This window comes from Desmodus rotundus, chromosome 5, assembly GCF_022682495.2.
Source record: "Desmodus rotundus isolate HL8 chromosome 5, HLdesRot8A.1, whole genome shotgun sequence".
NCBI lineage: Eukaryota > Metazoa > Chordata > Mammalia > Chiroptera > Phyllostomidae > Desmodus > Desmodus rotundus.
The window spans coordinates 100,137,256-100,153,534 of NC_071391.1; the positions used below are offsets into that span (position 1 = coordinate 100,137,256).

A 16,279-nucleotide genomic window follows, 5' to 3' on the forward strand; every position below is an offset into this window, starting at 1 on the left:
AGCTCTCTCCGGAAGTCCCGCCTGTCCTCGGAGGCTGTCCCGGAAGTGTTGTGTTGCTGCGGGCGTGATGGCTTCAAGGTTACTTCGCGGAGCTGGAACGCTGGTCGCACAGGCCCTGAGGGCTCGCGGTCCCAATGGGGTAGCTGCGGTGCGGTCCATGGCGTCTGGAGGTACTCGGCCAGCTGGTCGCGTCAGGGCCCGGCGCAGTGGTCCTCCCGGGTCGGGGGTGCTAGGGCAGCACAGCGGACCGGCGTTTCAGCGACTCTGGGCACCAGTGACCGTCCCCGAGCCCCGCGGGCCTCAGGCTCCGCGGGCATTTCCCTGTTACTCCCGGCCGCCGCTGTAGCAGCCCACCTAATTGACCCTGCTGCGAAAGAATCCTAAGTGGAGGTGCTGGGTGACCTTGTGGGGGCAGGTGCTGCGAGCGTGATGGGAAGGGGCTAAGCCGCCCTTCAGACCCGCGCGCAAAGTTGGACTCTGATTTACCTGCTTTTAGAAAAAAATGTGTCGAAAAATTTGTCTCGGTGGTTGAGGGAGAGATTTCCTTGGTGCTGTCACTTTTGGGGATCATGACTCTAGTACTTAGGGGACAGTGGGTACGGGTAGCCTTTAGGAGCTTGTGAGCCCACTTAAACAGCCCGCAGAAATTTACCTCTGTGCGTTTTCTGCCTTAATCATTCTGACGCCGTCATAATTCATGTGCCTTTCTTTAGGTGGTATTCCTACAGATGACGAGCAGGCGACTGGGCTGGAGCGGGAGGTCATGATGGCTGCGCGGAAGGGACTGGTGAGGAGAAACTGCTTTCTGTGTCTTCTCTGGACCTCATGACCTTGGTTGGGACCAGAGCAGTCTCCGCTCTGGGAGCTTTTGATCCAGGAAACCTGGCTGTGGGAACAGTAACATTAGCCCCTGGAGGGTAGGGGTCCTCTGGTATAATGGCTCAATTCTTGTTTTTTCAGGACCCATACAATATGCTAGCCCCAAAGGCAGCTTCAGGCACCAAGGAAGACCCTAATTTAGTCCCCTCCATCACCAACAAGCGAATAGTGGGCTGCATCTGTAAGTACCTCACCACTATGTTCTTATTCATTTGTTTAATATACCCTGCTGTACAGGATGTCTGTAAGCTGCTGCAGATCTTGTGTGTGTGTAAAGAGAATATGTTTGTAAATAAGTTGTTCTAAGGGTCTGCACCCTTTCAACCCTTCTTATGCCTGAGTAGGTCACCCTTACTGTCAAGAGGCTCACTGGAGATGCAATATCAGTATTCATTCCAGAAAATGCTATTTCCTCTCTGCCAGACACCATTTTAGGCACTAGGATTACGTATCAGAATGACCCTGCTTTGGGATTCTACGTAGGCAGGGGAAATGTCAGAACCTATACTGACTGCGATATATGGTCAGTTTACTCACAGGTAAACTCAGGGCCTCAGGTTTTTCATCTGAAAAATGGGGAGGAGAGCTTGAACTGATCTCTTAAGATATCGACCATAACTTTGTTCTCGGAGGTGTCTGAAGAAAAGAGATGTTGAGACTCCTCTCTTCTAGACTAGATGGCCTTCAACCACCTTCTTCCTTTTAGGTGAAGAGGACAACAGTGCTGTCATCTGGTTCTGGCTGCACAAAGGCGAGACCCAGCGATGCCCTAACTGTGGAACCCATTATAAGCTGGTGCCCCACCAGTTGGCCCACTGAGCCCCGACAGTAACTCACAATGTGCTGTAAAGTTTCTTGTCTCCAATAAAAACTGGCCATTGCTTTGGCTCCTCCCATAGTTGGCTGGTCTTATTTCTGTGTTTTTGGAGAGAGATGAGTAATTCTTATACCAGGACTAGCTCTCTGTTATTACTAGCTTGCCCTCCACTTGTGGCAATCCCATAATGCCATGACTGGGACTACCTGGCACAGGGGGAGAGCATGTGCTGTGGAGTCAGACTGATTGGACTTGTAACGGTGGCTCCATCACTTCCTGTCACTGGGGACTGTTTTCTGAGTGCACATTATAAAGAGCCCGGCACGTGGTAGGTCCTCAAAGTACTGTTACAAAGACAGGGTAACTTGAGAGATGAGTTTTTGGGGGCTTTGAGGTCTTGAGGGACCCAGGTTCAAAGCATAGTTAATGGGGATACTATCACCAAAGTTCAGAATATGGGACAGTTCCAGAAACCAATGACCAGGTTTTGTCAACAAATACACTGCAAGGAGAAAAAGAGGGAATGCCTGTAGAATGAAGTGGACGTGAGGGAGATTGCAATCAAGTGCAGTGGTGAAACTTGTTTAGATACTGATTTAAAAAACCAACTGTAAAGAAAAAGAAGTTGGAATAATTTGAACTCTGGATATTTGATGTTTAAGAATTTATTACATTTTTAGGTCTTCATTTTTTATGCTTTAGAGATACATACTGGGGTACAATATGCCTGGGATTAGCTTTAAAACTGGGGAGAAGAGGAAGAAGTGGTTTGGAGTGTGATTGATTCCCTCGTAGCCAGGGAGGTACATGAGGGGGTCACTGTTCTTTCTGCTTTGGTGTGTGTTTGAACTTCGCCATAATGATGAAACAGCACCAGAAAATAGAGTTCTGTTCATATCCCCAGTCCCAACACCATAAGGTTCTAATAGCCTTACCAGCCTCTCACCTGTAGCTTTGCCCCAGCAGGGAGAAACCCGGCAGGGCCAGAGCGATTAACTGCATCATCCCTGCCAAAAGGGGGAGGAGGATGGGCGCTGCATGGTGCTTGGCGTAAAGGACGGGATACTGACAGATGTGCGGGAGTCATTCCTAGCATGGAATGGCATGAGTAGTGGCTGGCAGACAAAGCAGCCAGTCACTACTCATGCATGATGATGCAGAAGCCTAAAACAGGGAAGGGACAAATCCCAAAGGGCCTGAATTAAATGCAACAATGTGTAGTTAGTTCATGGAGGAGATCTCACTAGGCAGTGGAGAACTGTTTGACATTTTGGACTAGGAAGTGGCAGGACCAAGGCTATCCAGGCTTTAGATCCAAGAGCAAATGGATTGGTGGGGAAAAAGGAGCTATGATCTTGAGCCAGGGTGGTAGTGGCCCTCATGAAAAAGAAATGATGGGTAGGAAAGGTATTACAGAACCAAAAGAACTTGGTGATGGACAGAATGTGGGGGAGGTAAGGAAGAGGGAGGGCTCACACTAATAGGGCTCCAACTTGGATGGCTGAGAGAGTGGCACATGAACAGAACCCCAAAGGGTTCTCTGTAAATTGTTTCCCCCTTGAGGGCAGCTATGGGCTTAACTGCTTTCTGAACACAAAGGCTCACAAAATGCCCTGTGAAGACAGTCCAGTCAGATAACCTCTCCCCTTCTACATGATCTCAGTTCTGGGCTCTCCCTCAGCTCCACTCACTCCAGTTACCTTCAACACTCAGCTATGACAACCACCCTCCCATAGCAGGCTGCCCATCATCCAGCACATTGCTAAAAATCTGCAAGGCCCTCCCTGTGCTGGCCTCACCCCCTGACTTTTTTGGGGTGTATCTTGCATTCCAAACAGAGACCACTTCCTTTTCCCTGCTGACATGCTGTCACTCAGGTCTGTGTCTTCTGTCCCATTGGTCCCAGGTGTCTCCTTGAGCTCTTACCTCTGCCTGGAACACCCTCCCACACCTGGTTAACTCTTCCTGGACCCAAGCAAGTAAGCCTGCTCCACCTGCTGGGTTAGAAGCCCCTCCTTCAGGCTCCACAACTACTGGAATGGCCTGTTGTTCCTCCCCTGACCTGTATGTTTCTGGGGGCAAAGATACATTTACCACTGTCCACAAACACATGGACCCTCCTGTGCACGTTATGTACGCATTCAAATACTTGATGGCGGAAGGAAAGGGCAGACACTCTGGTGTCTCCTCACTGCTCCGTCCATGGTCCTTCCTATCCTCAGTTCATTGACAACCTTTGCCATCTCCCCTTCTCTCCCTCCTTCCTCACTTGTCTGAACTCTGAGTCTGTATCATTGTCGGTCCGTCAGCCTTAGCCACATGGGAGTGGGCAGCAGAGGTGTTCCAACAGGTGAGGACACAAAGGCACCACGCCCCAGCCTCACCTGCCAGGAGGCCCTGTCCAGGAATAAGGCAGAGGAAGGCAGCTTTGTCCTCTGCTGCTCACAGAAGACTGCAGCAAGTGGGTACTGAGCCTGGGGAATTCTGCCACCAGGCTGAGACCAGCCTCCTGGGGCCTCCTGCGCCACACTGCCCCACCAACCACTAAAACCCTCAGTGCTCTGAGCTAGAGCCGGTGCCATGTTGCGTTCTTGCCTGCCCTTTCTTTCAGAGTCCCCAGGGATGGGTGAGCAAACAACAGCTTAAGAACCACAAGAAAAGAGTCACACACTGGGCCTTGTCCATAATTATTACTATAATGATTTACAAAAAAGTTTTTTTCAGGCAACTGGGTAAAATTACTGTACATATCTGGGAGAGGGAGGTGGGGAGCCTGGCCCAGGGTAACGAAGATCTCCTTCTGGGAAAGGAATTGTGCTCCCTCAACCCTCTGGGTCTGACTCCTGATTAAGTGGCTTCCCCTCCCTCAGCAAGTGAAGACCATTAACTCTTCCCCGTCCAGGGAACTGGGGTAAAGGAGAAGGAGCAGCAAGTCAATGAAGTGCTTTGAAGGGGAGAACACAAAAGACTGTGGCTGCCTGAACCCCTTGCACACTCTGCCCTGGCTCCAACCCTGGGCCAGAGCCCTCACCGGGGAGGGCGGACGGCCCATGACTCAGCCTGCAGCAAGGCATCTACTCAGGAAGACGGGGACAGAGTGTGGAAGGTCAGGGATGCCTGGGAGTGGCTGGCCCTTTGTGCTACCCTGTCAGGTCAGGGAGGTGTCATGAGAAACAATGATATGCCAGCGGGGAGCTGCTGGCTGCCCCTCCTCTAACCCACTCCCCAAGGCTAGTTACACAGGCATCCAGGCACTCAGCTCTGGGAGGGACCCTGTCAGAGGAAATAGGGGCGTTTGGGTATCTGGCCTTAGAGCTCAGGGAAGCAGCCCCAAGGGTTAGAGCCAGGGACCATAGGTCTAATTGGCCCTGGCAAGGGGGACAACCAGAACCATTCAAGGCCGGCTCCTCAATTCCTATGTTCCAGCTCAAGACGCCCACCCGTGCAGCTAAACATTACCATGTCTGTGTGCATGCGTGCATGTGCGCGGAGGGCAGCGCTGCAGGGAAGCACTGTTGCACCACCTGCCCGGGGTTCAGGGCATGCAGGGGACCCTACGCCTGGTGTGTCAGCCCAGCCCAGAAGGGGTCAAGGGCTCTGGCTCCCCTTTCCTCCCATTCTCCCAACGCACTGCCCCCTCCTTAGGCACTAGAAGGTTTTGCGATGAATAGCACGGGCGCCATCTTCTTCATACTCTTTCTTGGAGACCCACATCTTCTTAAAAGTGTCTAGTGAGGCCAGGATGGAGCCACTGTGAGGAGGGAGGGGTGGTGTTCTTGTGTTCTCTGGCCACTCAGAGTTCTGTCTCCCTCACTGGGAGGGAAATCTATCCACCTCCACCTGGCCTGGGCCAACCCTGGGAGAAGTCTCCAAGGCAAAACGGTTTCCTCCCAGAGCCCTCCCTGTGAGCTCTGCCTTACCCGATCCATGTGGAGTACAGCCGTTCCTGAGGCGCAGAGATCTAGAGGGAGCAAGAGGCAACTAAGTGCCTGTCCCCACACAGCAGCCCCTGCCCCAGCCTTGGGGGTGATTCCCACAGGACATGAGGCCAGACAGCTAGTGCATCAGCTGGGGGCAGGGGGAACAGGCGAATGGGAGATGCGGCTGGGCTGGAGATGAGAGGGCCTCTGGAGGTGGCATGTGCCCTCTCCCGGGTCATGGTTGCCAGGGACCCCATGCCCCATGGGCACTCCACCACCTCACCTTGATTTTGACGTCCTTTGGGGCAAGCTTCTTCACTTCACTTAGTAATCGGTCACCAAAGCCTGTGAACACAAGGCTGGCTAGCCTGGGGTCCCCATCTAGCCCCTTTACCACTAGTTCCCCCATATCCCACTTGGTGCCCCACAGTTGCTTCTTCCTTTCAGCATTTCCTTCCAGGATTAAGGGTGGACATGAGCTACTCCAGGGGCAGAAAAGACCCAGCACCAGGCCTACAAGGAGTCCAGCTTCCAAAGAGAGGAGACATGATATGGAACCCCAAGTCACAGCTCTGCTGGCCCCCCATGTTCTTTATCACTCAGTGCACCAGCAGCTAAAACCTGCCAGAAGCAAAATCAAAAGCTAACGACAAATCAGGAGAAAACATCTATCGATTTGGGGGCAAAGATCCCGCACGGTGTCAGGCTGGTGGCGGGCACAAGCTCTCAGGAGGGACACCTTGGCAGGACCCACCAAATAACAAAGGCATATCCGTAGTCTGACTCAGTTCTACTCTAGGATTTACCCGTTAGTATATTCTCAGCATGCGAAATGACAGTGCAGGAGAGTACTAATTAGAAATGACTGCCACTCCCTCAAAGGCCATCAGCAGGATGACGGCCGCATGGCACCGCCATTCAGTGAAACAACGTACGGCCAGATGAGAGAACTCACACGGGTAGGAAAAGACCTTCCAGATACGATGCTAAGTGAGCCATACATGGTCAGGACTCGTACCACATGCTACAGTGTGTGTGTACACGGGGGTGGCACACATTTGTTACATGTGCCGGGAGGTCGTTGACAGCTGCCTGAGAAACTGGCAAACCCCGTGCGGAGGGAAGGGCTGACCAGGACAACAGGGAAAGGACACTTCATCTAACACAGTTTAGATCTCATATAAACTTATCACCCATTTACAAAGTGAATAAAATGTAATTTAAAATTTTACTCTTTAAAAGAAAGTTGCTCACTGAACACCAAAACGCTAATAGAAAACCGGCTACGTGCCAGGCTGCAGGTGAAGGTGCAGCTGCCCTTGGCTCCCAGAACCCTACCACCACCTCCCAAACCAGGGCACCTTTGAACAGCGTGGAGCCGCCTGAAAGCACGATGTTGGCGAACAGTGTCCGGCGGAGGTCCAGGTCAGACTTGTGGATGGCAAAGGCCAGCACCTCGTGGAGGCCCTCGCTCTCGTCCCCTATCAAGTCTGGCTGGAACAGCAGCTCGGGAGCCCGGAATCGTGCAGGTCCCACCTTTGGCACACAGGATTGAGACACAAAGTCCTTTTCCCCCTCCAGGTCCCAGCAGCACCACTGCCACCCAGGGCCAGGCCTGGTGACTTACGTCAAGTGTGCTGCCATCTGGCAAGGTGTACTGCACCTTCTCTGTCTCCAGAGCCTCATCCTTCTGAGGGTTGATAGACAGGTAGCAGGCTCTCTGCAAGGGGGTGGGGGCAGGGACACATCCTCAGAAGGCTGCAGACTGGGGCACCCACACCCAGGGTTCCATCTCAGGCCTTGGTCCTGCTCCCCTCCCCTGCCATTTGCCCTCCGGGTCATCTTGACACCCTCCTGCCCTTCATCACCTCTTTGATGGTCCGAACAACCTCAAACTCAGCTGAGGTGTGAAAGTCGACGCCTTCCTTGCGCAGCAGCAGCCGGAGATAGCGGGAGACGTCACGGCCCGCAATGTCCACGCGCATGATGGAATGCGGCATGGCAAAGCCCTCGTAGATAGGGACGGCATGGGTGACCCCGTCCCCCGAGTCTAAAACCACTCCCGTCGTGCGTCCTGTCGCATACCTGTCAGCGGGTCAGCACCGCTTCACCTCAGCCAGTAAGGCATGGGGACCTCCCACCCCTGAAGGGAACGCTGGGACACCTGCATGATGTGGTCTGAAAAAGGGACATGAGGAACTCCCTAAAGGAATAACCATCAGGGGGCTGTTTCTATAGGGAAGTCAGACATCCGGTTGCCTTGAGCAGGATGGCCCAGGGGGGACAGGGACTCAGGGGACCACTCACAGGCTGAGTACGGCCTGCATGGAGATAAACAGGGCCGGCACGTTGAAAGTCTCAAAGAACACCTCTGCTGCCTTTTCCCGGTTCTTACTCGGGTTGAGCGGGGCTTCCGTTAGAAGAACAGGATGCTACAAGAGATGGCGAGTTGTGGGCGTGTGCACAGACAGTATGCTAGGCTCTAAAAGGATCTTTCCAGACAGCCAACCCCCTTTGCTCCCTGCTCTGAGGACACATGGTTGCAGCCTGATGTCCTCGAGGGCACTTCCCTGTCACCTGCTGGCAGTTATTCTTCCAAAGAGCCAGCTCTCTCTGGAAGTGAAGAGGTGGCAGGCCCTATCAAAATGCAGGAAATATGGGAACCTGACCAATGGAGAGCAGAGCAGGGAGGGCAAAGGGCAAAGTGAGAGGATTCGGAGCTTGTGGGAGGCCTGGCTGCCACACCTCCTCAGAGAAGGTCTGCAGCTGGTCCTTGGAGTAGACGTACTGCCAGATGCGCTCCATGTCATTCCAGTCCCGCACCACGCCGTGCTCCATGGGGTAGCGCAGGGCCAGCAGCCCCCGGTGCTCCTGCAGAGGGTGGGTGGAAAGGCCAGTGTGGCCCCAGGCCCCTCACCCAGGCATTGCTTTCTGCCTTCCTGCAAGCTGCCCCTTCCGCTGTCCTGAGTAGAACCACCGCTGCTTACTGGGTGTCCCCATGCACTGTGGCAGGTCCTGAACTCAGTGTAGCTCAACTAACTGTCCCGCAGCCTCTCAGGATCTCAGAGCCCAGCCGGCCTCAACGGGCCAGGGACAAGGGAGCGTGGTAACATGCTTCTTCCCATGATCCAGTCCCTCTTCTTCCTCCCCTGACCATGCGTCTCTACCCTCACTGCCAGCACGTTCTCCCCTTCTCCCCAGGTCGCCCAGCTTCCATCTCCATCCCTCAGTCACTGCTCCCATCAGTGGCAGTACAGTTCCCTCCAGTGGTCACCTCTCACCCCCACTCCTCCCAGCTTCTCAGCCAGCGCTCACATCTCCTGCATGGGTTTGCCCTTTGATGTCACCCACAGCATGCCCCTTCTCGCCAAGCACCACACGGCCTCTCTCCCCCAACTGACTCATCTCCTGAGAGCCCGTCCTACCCCAACTCAGGCCCCAGGCCCTAGCACCCCACATTAGGTTTCGTAGGTGCCTAATCTGCACTTGTTTTTAATGCTCCCACCCCACATTTGCTCTTCCCGAGGGCCTCTTCTGGTTGTGTGGCCCCTAGCAAGTCACCCTAGCTGGGGTGCAAGTGGCTGCACAGCTCTCATTGTGACCGGTTATCAAGTCTGGGTAATTCAGACTCTTAAAAGCCACTTTTTGTGACTCTTAAGTGACAGGCGCAGTCACTTTTTAATCAGTTCTTTCCTCCACAGCTTCCAAAGACAGGGCATGAAGTGCTCTAACTTCCCCTTCTCCCTGCCCATAGGAGCCAGTGCCTTATTACAGGGCAGAGCTCTTTAGAGCTGAAGCTGGGGGGAGTCCAGGGGGGACCTGACACATGGCTCAGAGATCAGAGTCCCAGGGGCCTCTGCAGTACAGCTCTGCCCCCAGCGGATGCTCCTGGGACTATGAAGACCCCAGACCCAGGAAAATGCAGGTTCCACAGGTGTCACCTCTGCTTTTGGTCCAATGAAGATATCCCCTTCCAGGGCTCCAGCCATCACCCGCATGTGCTTAGGGCGCCCAACACTGCAAGGACAGATAAAGTCAATGAGGTGGGTGGGGGGGCACAGCTCAGCCGAGCCCAGGAAACCAAGTCCTGCTCCAGTCGCCAAGAGAGTAACTTACTCCAGAGCAACAGGATGTGGCCATGGGGTAAAGGTCAGAACCCAGGGAAATGGGATAAGGGACTACAGAGCAGGCCTTAGCAGGACAGAAAGCTCAGTGTCAGAACAGGTGTTCCTCCCAGAGAGGGATGAGCTTTGGAATGCCAACCCTCCACAGCCCATTCCTGGCAGTGGGTCAGCTTCTGCAGCCACGGTGACTCAGCCCACGCTCTCGATGTTAGGAGGGCAAGCTGCTGCCACTATCTACAGACCCAGGGAGGAAGGCCCTGGGAAGCTGGGTAGTGGCTCCCTGTGTACCCGTCTCTCATCAGTCGATCCAGCCCCTTCCCACTGCCAGGGCCTCCTGAAAACAGATTTCAAATTTGACCCAAGTTCCCTGCGTATCAACAGGAATCTTAATTACATCCAAGTGGGGTTCAGAAAGGAAAGCTGGAGCCCTACTGGGTGTTCCACACGGGCTTGTCTTCAGACCAGGCCTGGGGTCTTGGCACAGCCAGCCACTTCAGGGGCTCCAGAAGCTCCCACCCACCCCAAGGCTTAGGCTAATCACCAAAGTCTCCAGAATTTGCAAGGTGACGCTGCTAAGGGAAAAGTTCCCAGTGGGCTGGAGTAGCCAAAGGTGTACCCCAGGCTTTGTCCAGGTTTTACCTCCTCTGACCCCCGCCACCACTGGCACCATTCAAGGAAGTACCTTCTGGACCAAAAGAAAATATTTTCTAAAGTCTGAAAATAAATAAGCCCCTCAGAAAACCTCTCCCAGGAGGAGGAGGAAAACCTCTCCTAGGAGGAAGAGGCTTGCACTAATTCCGCACTCTTTACTCCTCTGAATTCAGGTCTTTTTCCTGAAAACTTCTCCCTTTTATTTTTGCTGCTGCTACCACGCCCTGTCCCCGGGGGAATGCTGGCAGCTTCTCCTCCCCAGCTCAGTGAGGGACCGAATTCAGACTCCAAAGAGGAGGGGTGAGCCCAGAGCCCTTAACAGCGTCAGCCTCACAAATCTAGTGTCTTCCCTACTAGTGGGGGCAAGGTTGGCCTCAAAGACACAGGACCACTGTTCTGGGAAGTGCACTTACTAGTTTGGGAAACAGTATTTGGGAATCTGGTCTCCTGCAAAGCCAGCCTTGATCACCCCAGAACCCTGCAAGGAAAAACAATGTTTAGCCACCTGCATTCACTCCCAAACTAAGGCAGCGCGTTGCAGTGGACAGCGCAGGCTGCCTACCGACCCCCACAGCAGCAGAGGAGGAAGCTCAGATCTTGCCCAGAGAGCAAGATTGTTTACAAGTACACTGGTGGCTCAAAAAAGTGTGTGTGGGGGGCAATTTTGCACCCCTTCTCCCCCGCAAGTTGACAATGTCTGTAGACTGGGGAGGGGAGGGAGGAAGCTACTGGCATATAGCAGGTAGAGGCCAGGGACCTGCTGAACAACCTACAGTGCACAAGCCAGCCTCTCACAGCCAAGAATTATACAGCCCAGAATGCCAACAGGAGACTGACAGACCACTGCACACTGCCAGGTTAGCTCCCGGCAAGAGGAATCCATGGCAAAGCTACTCCTGAAAGCGGCCACAAGCAACCCCTAATGTAGTTTTTTCAACAGCCCCTGGCCCCCCTCCTCCCAGTAGACTGTGTCACATACAGGGCCCATGGGGAGACTACAGACAAAGCAGAACTTGTGCTGCCATTGCTCCAGCAGGGACCTGGCATCTAGAACCCCTGACCACGCCCTGTTCACACAGGTCTTCATCAAACCCTTTGGGTCTGCAATGCAGGAGTAACCATCCCCGAGTTACAGAGCAGCCAGAAGCCCAGAGGCACCATGCAGGGGCCCTCTGAACTCGTAAGCTTGTTGTTTAGCCTAAGTGAATTTCTGGCTCCCAAGAAGGGAAGTAGACGGAACCTTCTTATAGTCTGCTGGAGAGTATCCCTAAGCCCAGTTCTGGCCTTCTTATTAAACATCCCTGTTGTGGCTCAGGAAGCCCACATGGGTACTCCAAAAAGGAACCACTCAGGGATGACATGTGGAGGTCATGTGGGAGGGAGACAGATCCCAGAAAAAGAAGGGAGTCATTATCAAAAACTCCAAGGCTTGCCCTGGCCGGGTGGCTCAGCTGGTTGGAGCATTGGTTCAAACACCACCACAGCTCACACCAGAAGGTTGTGAGTTGATCCCAGTCAGACTGTAGGTTTGAGCCCTGGTCCGGGAGTGTATGGGATGTTTCTCTCTCACATCAATGTTTCTCTCTAAAATTGGTGAACATGACCTTGGTGAGGATTAGTAATAATAATAATAACAAATAAACACCAAGGCTCATACACCAGAGGCAGGTACCCAGAGCCACTCATTTTCTTCCTATGACCAGAAATTTCTGAGGACAAATCCTCAGGGGGCAGCTGACAGGATGCTGAGCCCCACTGATGTAGGACAAGGCCACAAGGAAGCCAGGCCTCTTTCCTTTGAGGCTTCCAAACAATTCTCCTCAACTGTTTATGGGTCCTGGGGAGAGAGGTCCTGAACTCTCTCTGTGCCCTGCTAGCTACAGCATCTCTGCTCTGCACCAGGAGCACTTCAGGAGAGGGCCAAAGTCGCCAAGTGGCCAACCAGGTGGTGGTGGATTTGTGACTGGTGCAGCTGAATTTGCATTTTTTTCTAGTCCCAGGAAAAGAGGGCAGTAGGGCCTGTTCACTCTGGAGGTCCTGCCTGGGGGTGTAGCCCTTTGGGAACGGCTGTTGGAAAGGTCCCCAGGCCAACCCTCCCCAAAAGATGAGGCCAACGGTGTGCTAAACGGCAAATACCATATTTCCTCTACCATGAAGGGCAGACAAGAGCCACAGCCTGAAGGACAGGGGTAAAGAGACTGGGGTCGAAACCTGCCCAGTAATCCCACTCTCAACCAAGCAGGGTCCGGGGTGCGTCCCCACGCAGGGCAGCCCGCTGTCACTCCTACTCTCCCGAGATGTTCATCACGGGCCGGCTGGGGAAGGGCTCGGGCAAGGGCTCCACCACGGCGCCGGGGGTGGGGGGTGGGTCTGGCCCCCCAAGGCCCGGGCTACAGGGCCAAGCGGAGGCGCGGGATCCGCGCAGGCAGCCCGCGGAGGACAAGCCCAGACGGGTGGGGTCCCTCCCGGTGCTGCCGCGTACGACCCGGTGGCGGGGCGCCCGCCTTCCCCCCGGCTGCCGGGCCTCACGTTGTCGATGACCACGGGCTGGTTGGCGATGATGTCGTAGGACTCCATGGCGGGGCCGGGTCGGCCCTGCCCAGCAGGCAGGCCGCAGGAAGGACCAGCGGACCGGCGGGCGGGCTGACCGGACCACTAAGGCTGCAGACTGGGCGCTGCGCCCCTCCCACCTGAGCGCGCAGCCTGCAAGGGCCTCTCCGGAGGGCGCGCCCGGCGGCCAATCACCGCTCCCACCTGGGCGGATTGATTGCACACGCCCGGGGCTGGTAGCGAGCAAAGGGGCTGGATCTTGGGGCGCTGGCCAGCCAATTGCGGTAGCCCAGAAGAACTGCCGGGCATTTCCAAGTTAGGATGCGCGGTGTGGAGATGACGTCATGGCCTCGCTCTTAAAGGGAACTAGGGTGCAGTCTGGCTGGCTCGAGGTCGTCTGGCCAGGAAGATGTCTTCCTGACTCCCAGCACCTCGAAAGCCGCTCCTTCGTGATCGCGCAGTCCCCGAGGAGGCCGCGCTGGCTATTTCACCTAAAGCATTTATTGAACACTGAGCATCATCCTTTCTTTTGTAACAATTACAATTTAGTGGTAACTTGGTAGCTGGCGTTTATCCAGCACTTCCTCTGGGGCTTGTGGAGCACTTTGTATAGATTATATTAAATTGGGCAATAACTCTACCAGGTAATTGCATTGTTATTCCCATTTTACAGCTGTGGACACTGAGAATCCTGTCCACAGTTATGGAGCTAGCACTTGAGCAGCTTCCAGCCTCGCTGGAGTCAAAGGCTGAGACATAGTGATTTGCCATCATACAGAAAAGTGCAGAAATCATAAGCCTACATTCAGTGCATTATTACAATGTGGACACACGTGTAACCATCACTGAGTTTAAAAAACAGCATGACCTGCACTTCAGAGGCCCACCATCCCTCTCAGTCACTGCCCTGTTTTTCCTCCCAGGTGTCCACCCTCGTGAAATTAGCACCACAGGTTAATTTTGCCTATTTCAGAACTTAATGCAAATGGATCTTAGGAATGTATTCATTTGTATCTGGTGTCTACGCATTCATAAAATGGGTCAATGTTTAGTCGTTTACATTAATAAGGGAGTTCTATATTATCTGATATGAAACACATGAGGACACCCGCGTAAATCAAAGCAAAGAAAGCCTGCGGCAGTGTTCAGCTCGTCTTCTGTGTGGATGGCTGTGAAGAGTCTATCAGGGACCTTCAAGACTCGGTAATATGAGAAAGGGGCCATTGGTAGACGCGGGTGAATGATGGGAGAATTCTTTTTACAATGTAAACTTTTGTATTGAATTATTTTTAACATGTATACATTGCTTTTTAATAATTTTTTATTGTGCTAAAATACACATAACATAATTTACCACCTTAACCATTTTAAGTGTACGGTTCAGTGGTACTAAAAAAATTCACAATGTTGTGCTATCGCCACCACCGTCCTTCCATCTTGTAAAACCGAAACTCTGTGCCCATTTAACACTGAGTCCTGCTCCCCTCTCGCCAGCCCCTGGCAGCCACTGTTCTACTTTCTGCTTCTAAGAACTGACTAAATATTTTGAATCTCTATACTGTTTTTCCATAGCAGCAGCACCAAACAATGCAGAAGACTTCCAGTTTCTCCACATCCTCGCCAATACTTGGTATATATATATATTACAGCAGACATTCTAATGGGTATGAGGTGGTGTCTGGTATCTCATCATAGTTTTGATTTGCATTTCTCTAATGATCCATGATGTTGGGCATCTTTTGTGTGCTTATTGTCCATTTGTACGTCTTCTTTGGAGAGATGTCTATTCGAGTCCTTTGCCCAGTTTTGAATTGGTTTCTTTTTGTTGTTGAATTGTAGAAGTTCTCTACATATTCTGGATATTAATCCCTTATCAGATATCCAATTTGCAAATATTTTTCCCATTCTGTGGGTTGCCTTTTTACTCTATTAAGAGTCTTTTTAAAAAAGATTTTATTTATTTATTTTTAGAGAGAGGGGAAGGGAGGGAGAAAGAGAGGGAGAGAAACATCAGTGTGTGGTTGCTTCTCATGCACCCCCAACGGGGGATCTGGCTGAAACCCAGGCGTGTGCCCTGACTGGGAATCAAACTGGCAACCCTTTGGTTTGCAGGCTGGCGCTCAATCCACTGAGCCACACCAGCCAGGGCTATTAATAGTGTCTTTTGATGCACAAATTTTCAAAGTTTTCATGGTCTAACTTGTCTATTTTTTCTTTTGTGGCCTCGGCCTTTGATGTCATGTCTGAGACACCAAATCCAACGTTGTAAAGCTTTTGCCCTATGTTTTCTTCTAAGACCTTTATGTTCAAGTTCTTATATTTAGGTCTTTAACCCATTTGAGTTAATTTTTATATATGGTGTTAGGTAAGGGTCCAACTTCTTTCTTTTTCATGTGAATATTCAGTTTTCCTAGCACCGTTTGTTAAAAAGACTATCTCTTCTTCTTTAAACGGTTTTCTCACCCTGTCAAAGACCGTTTGTTTATATATGTGAGGGCTCTCTATTTTATTCCACTGGTCTATATGTCTGTCTTTATGATATATTACTTTAAAAATGAAATAAACTACTGAAGCGAAAAGCTGTCTGCATAACAGTCATTTATAAAAGAAGGCCAGGGTCCTGGCTGTGAAGAAATTCCACGGACACTCAGCAGCAGGGACGACAGTGTGGTGGTGGGGGGGTGAGGAGTGGCTGACAAGGGCCTCAAAGCACGTGATGTTGAGGCTCTAGAGCAAACCCAGCTACGGAGGCAGGAGGGCAGGCTTGTCACTTAACCTCTGAGATAACTAGAAAGAGGAAGAGCTCAGAAAACTTATTTTGGAGGGAAGAAACAGAGAGAGAGAGGAAGAGAGAATGATAGCGATCGAGAGAACCCCTCCAGCCCGAAGGGCCAGCCACGCCCCGGCCCCTGGAGCCACCCCACTCCTTTTTTCACGGGAACGGCACCCGAGCACTCAGACTCCTTTGGTTTTTTCAGTTTCAGTAACTTATTTACACCCACTTTACTAAAAAAAGATTGTTGTCCCCCTGGGGAAGGATTATAGCTGTCAAAAAGGACTCTTCGTTGTGGTTAATTGGGCCCAAATTCATAATCAGAGTTCAGCAGCCCTTGTTCACCTGGGGCCTGCAGTTCAGGGGAAAGCCACAGAGTGGGCTGCTAAGCCTCCTGCGTGGCGTTCCTGCTGGTTCTGCTAGTCCTTATAAAGGAATTCCTGGTACCACATTTTGACCCATGGGTCGAGACCAGCCCTGTCCAGCTGGAGCTGCGCAGACAAAAGGCACCGGTGCAGGTAAGGTCTTGGCACCTCTGGAGACACCCAGAGGGTGGAGTCTTCGG

At 52.5% G+C, this 16,279-nt stretch overlaps 2 protein-coding genes across 2 annotated transcripts; one reads left to right on the plus strand and one right to left on the minus strand.

Annotated features, from left to right (window-relative positions):
- The first annotated feature begins 13 nt into the window (after window positions 1–13).
- On the plus strand, window positions 14–1,777 carry COX5B (cytochrome c oxidase subunit 5B). Its single transcript, XM_024571878.3, has 4 exons — window positions 14–170; window positions 714–787; window positions 961–1,060; window positions 1,586–1,777. Exons 1-4 carry the CDS (start codon window positions 68–70, stop codon window positions 1,696–1,698), a joined length of 390 nt encoding a protein of 129 aa, XP_024427646.1. The 5' UTR covers window positions 14–67; the 3' UTR covers window positions 1,699–1,777.
- Window positions 1,778–4,371: 2,594 nt separating this feature from the next.
- ACTR1B (actin related protein 1B) lies at window positions 4,372–13,148 on the minus strand. Its single transcript, XM_053924410.2, has 11 exons — window positions 12,921–13,148; window positions 10,805–10,869; window positions 9,558–9,633; window positions 8,362–8,487; window positions 7,924–8,048; window positions 7,485–7,701; window positions 7,244–7,336; window positions 6,978–7,152; window positions 5,900–5,961; window positions 5,617–5,657; window positions 4,372–5,447 (listed from the first exon to the last, which is right to left on the minus strand). Exons 1-11 carry the CDS (start codon window positions 12,966–12,968, stop codon window positions 5,345–5,347), a joined length of 1,131 nt encoding a protein of 376 aa, XP_053780385.1. The 5' UTR covers window positions 12,969–13,148; the 3' UTR covers window positions 4,372–5,344.
- Between the last annotated feature and the right edge of the window lie 3,131 nt (window positions 13,149–16,279).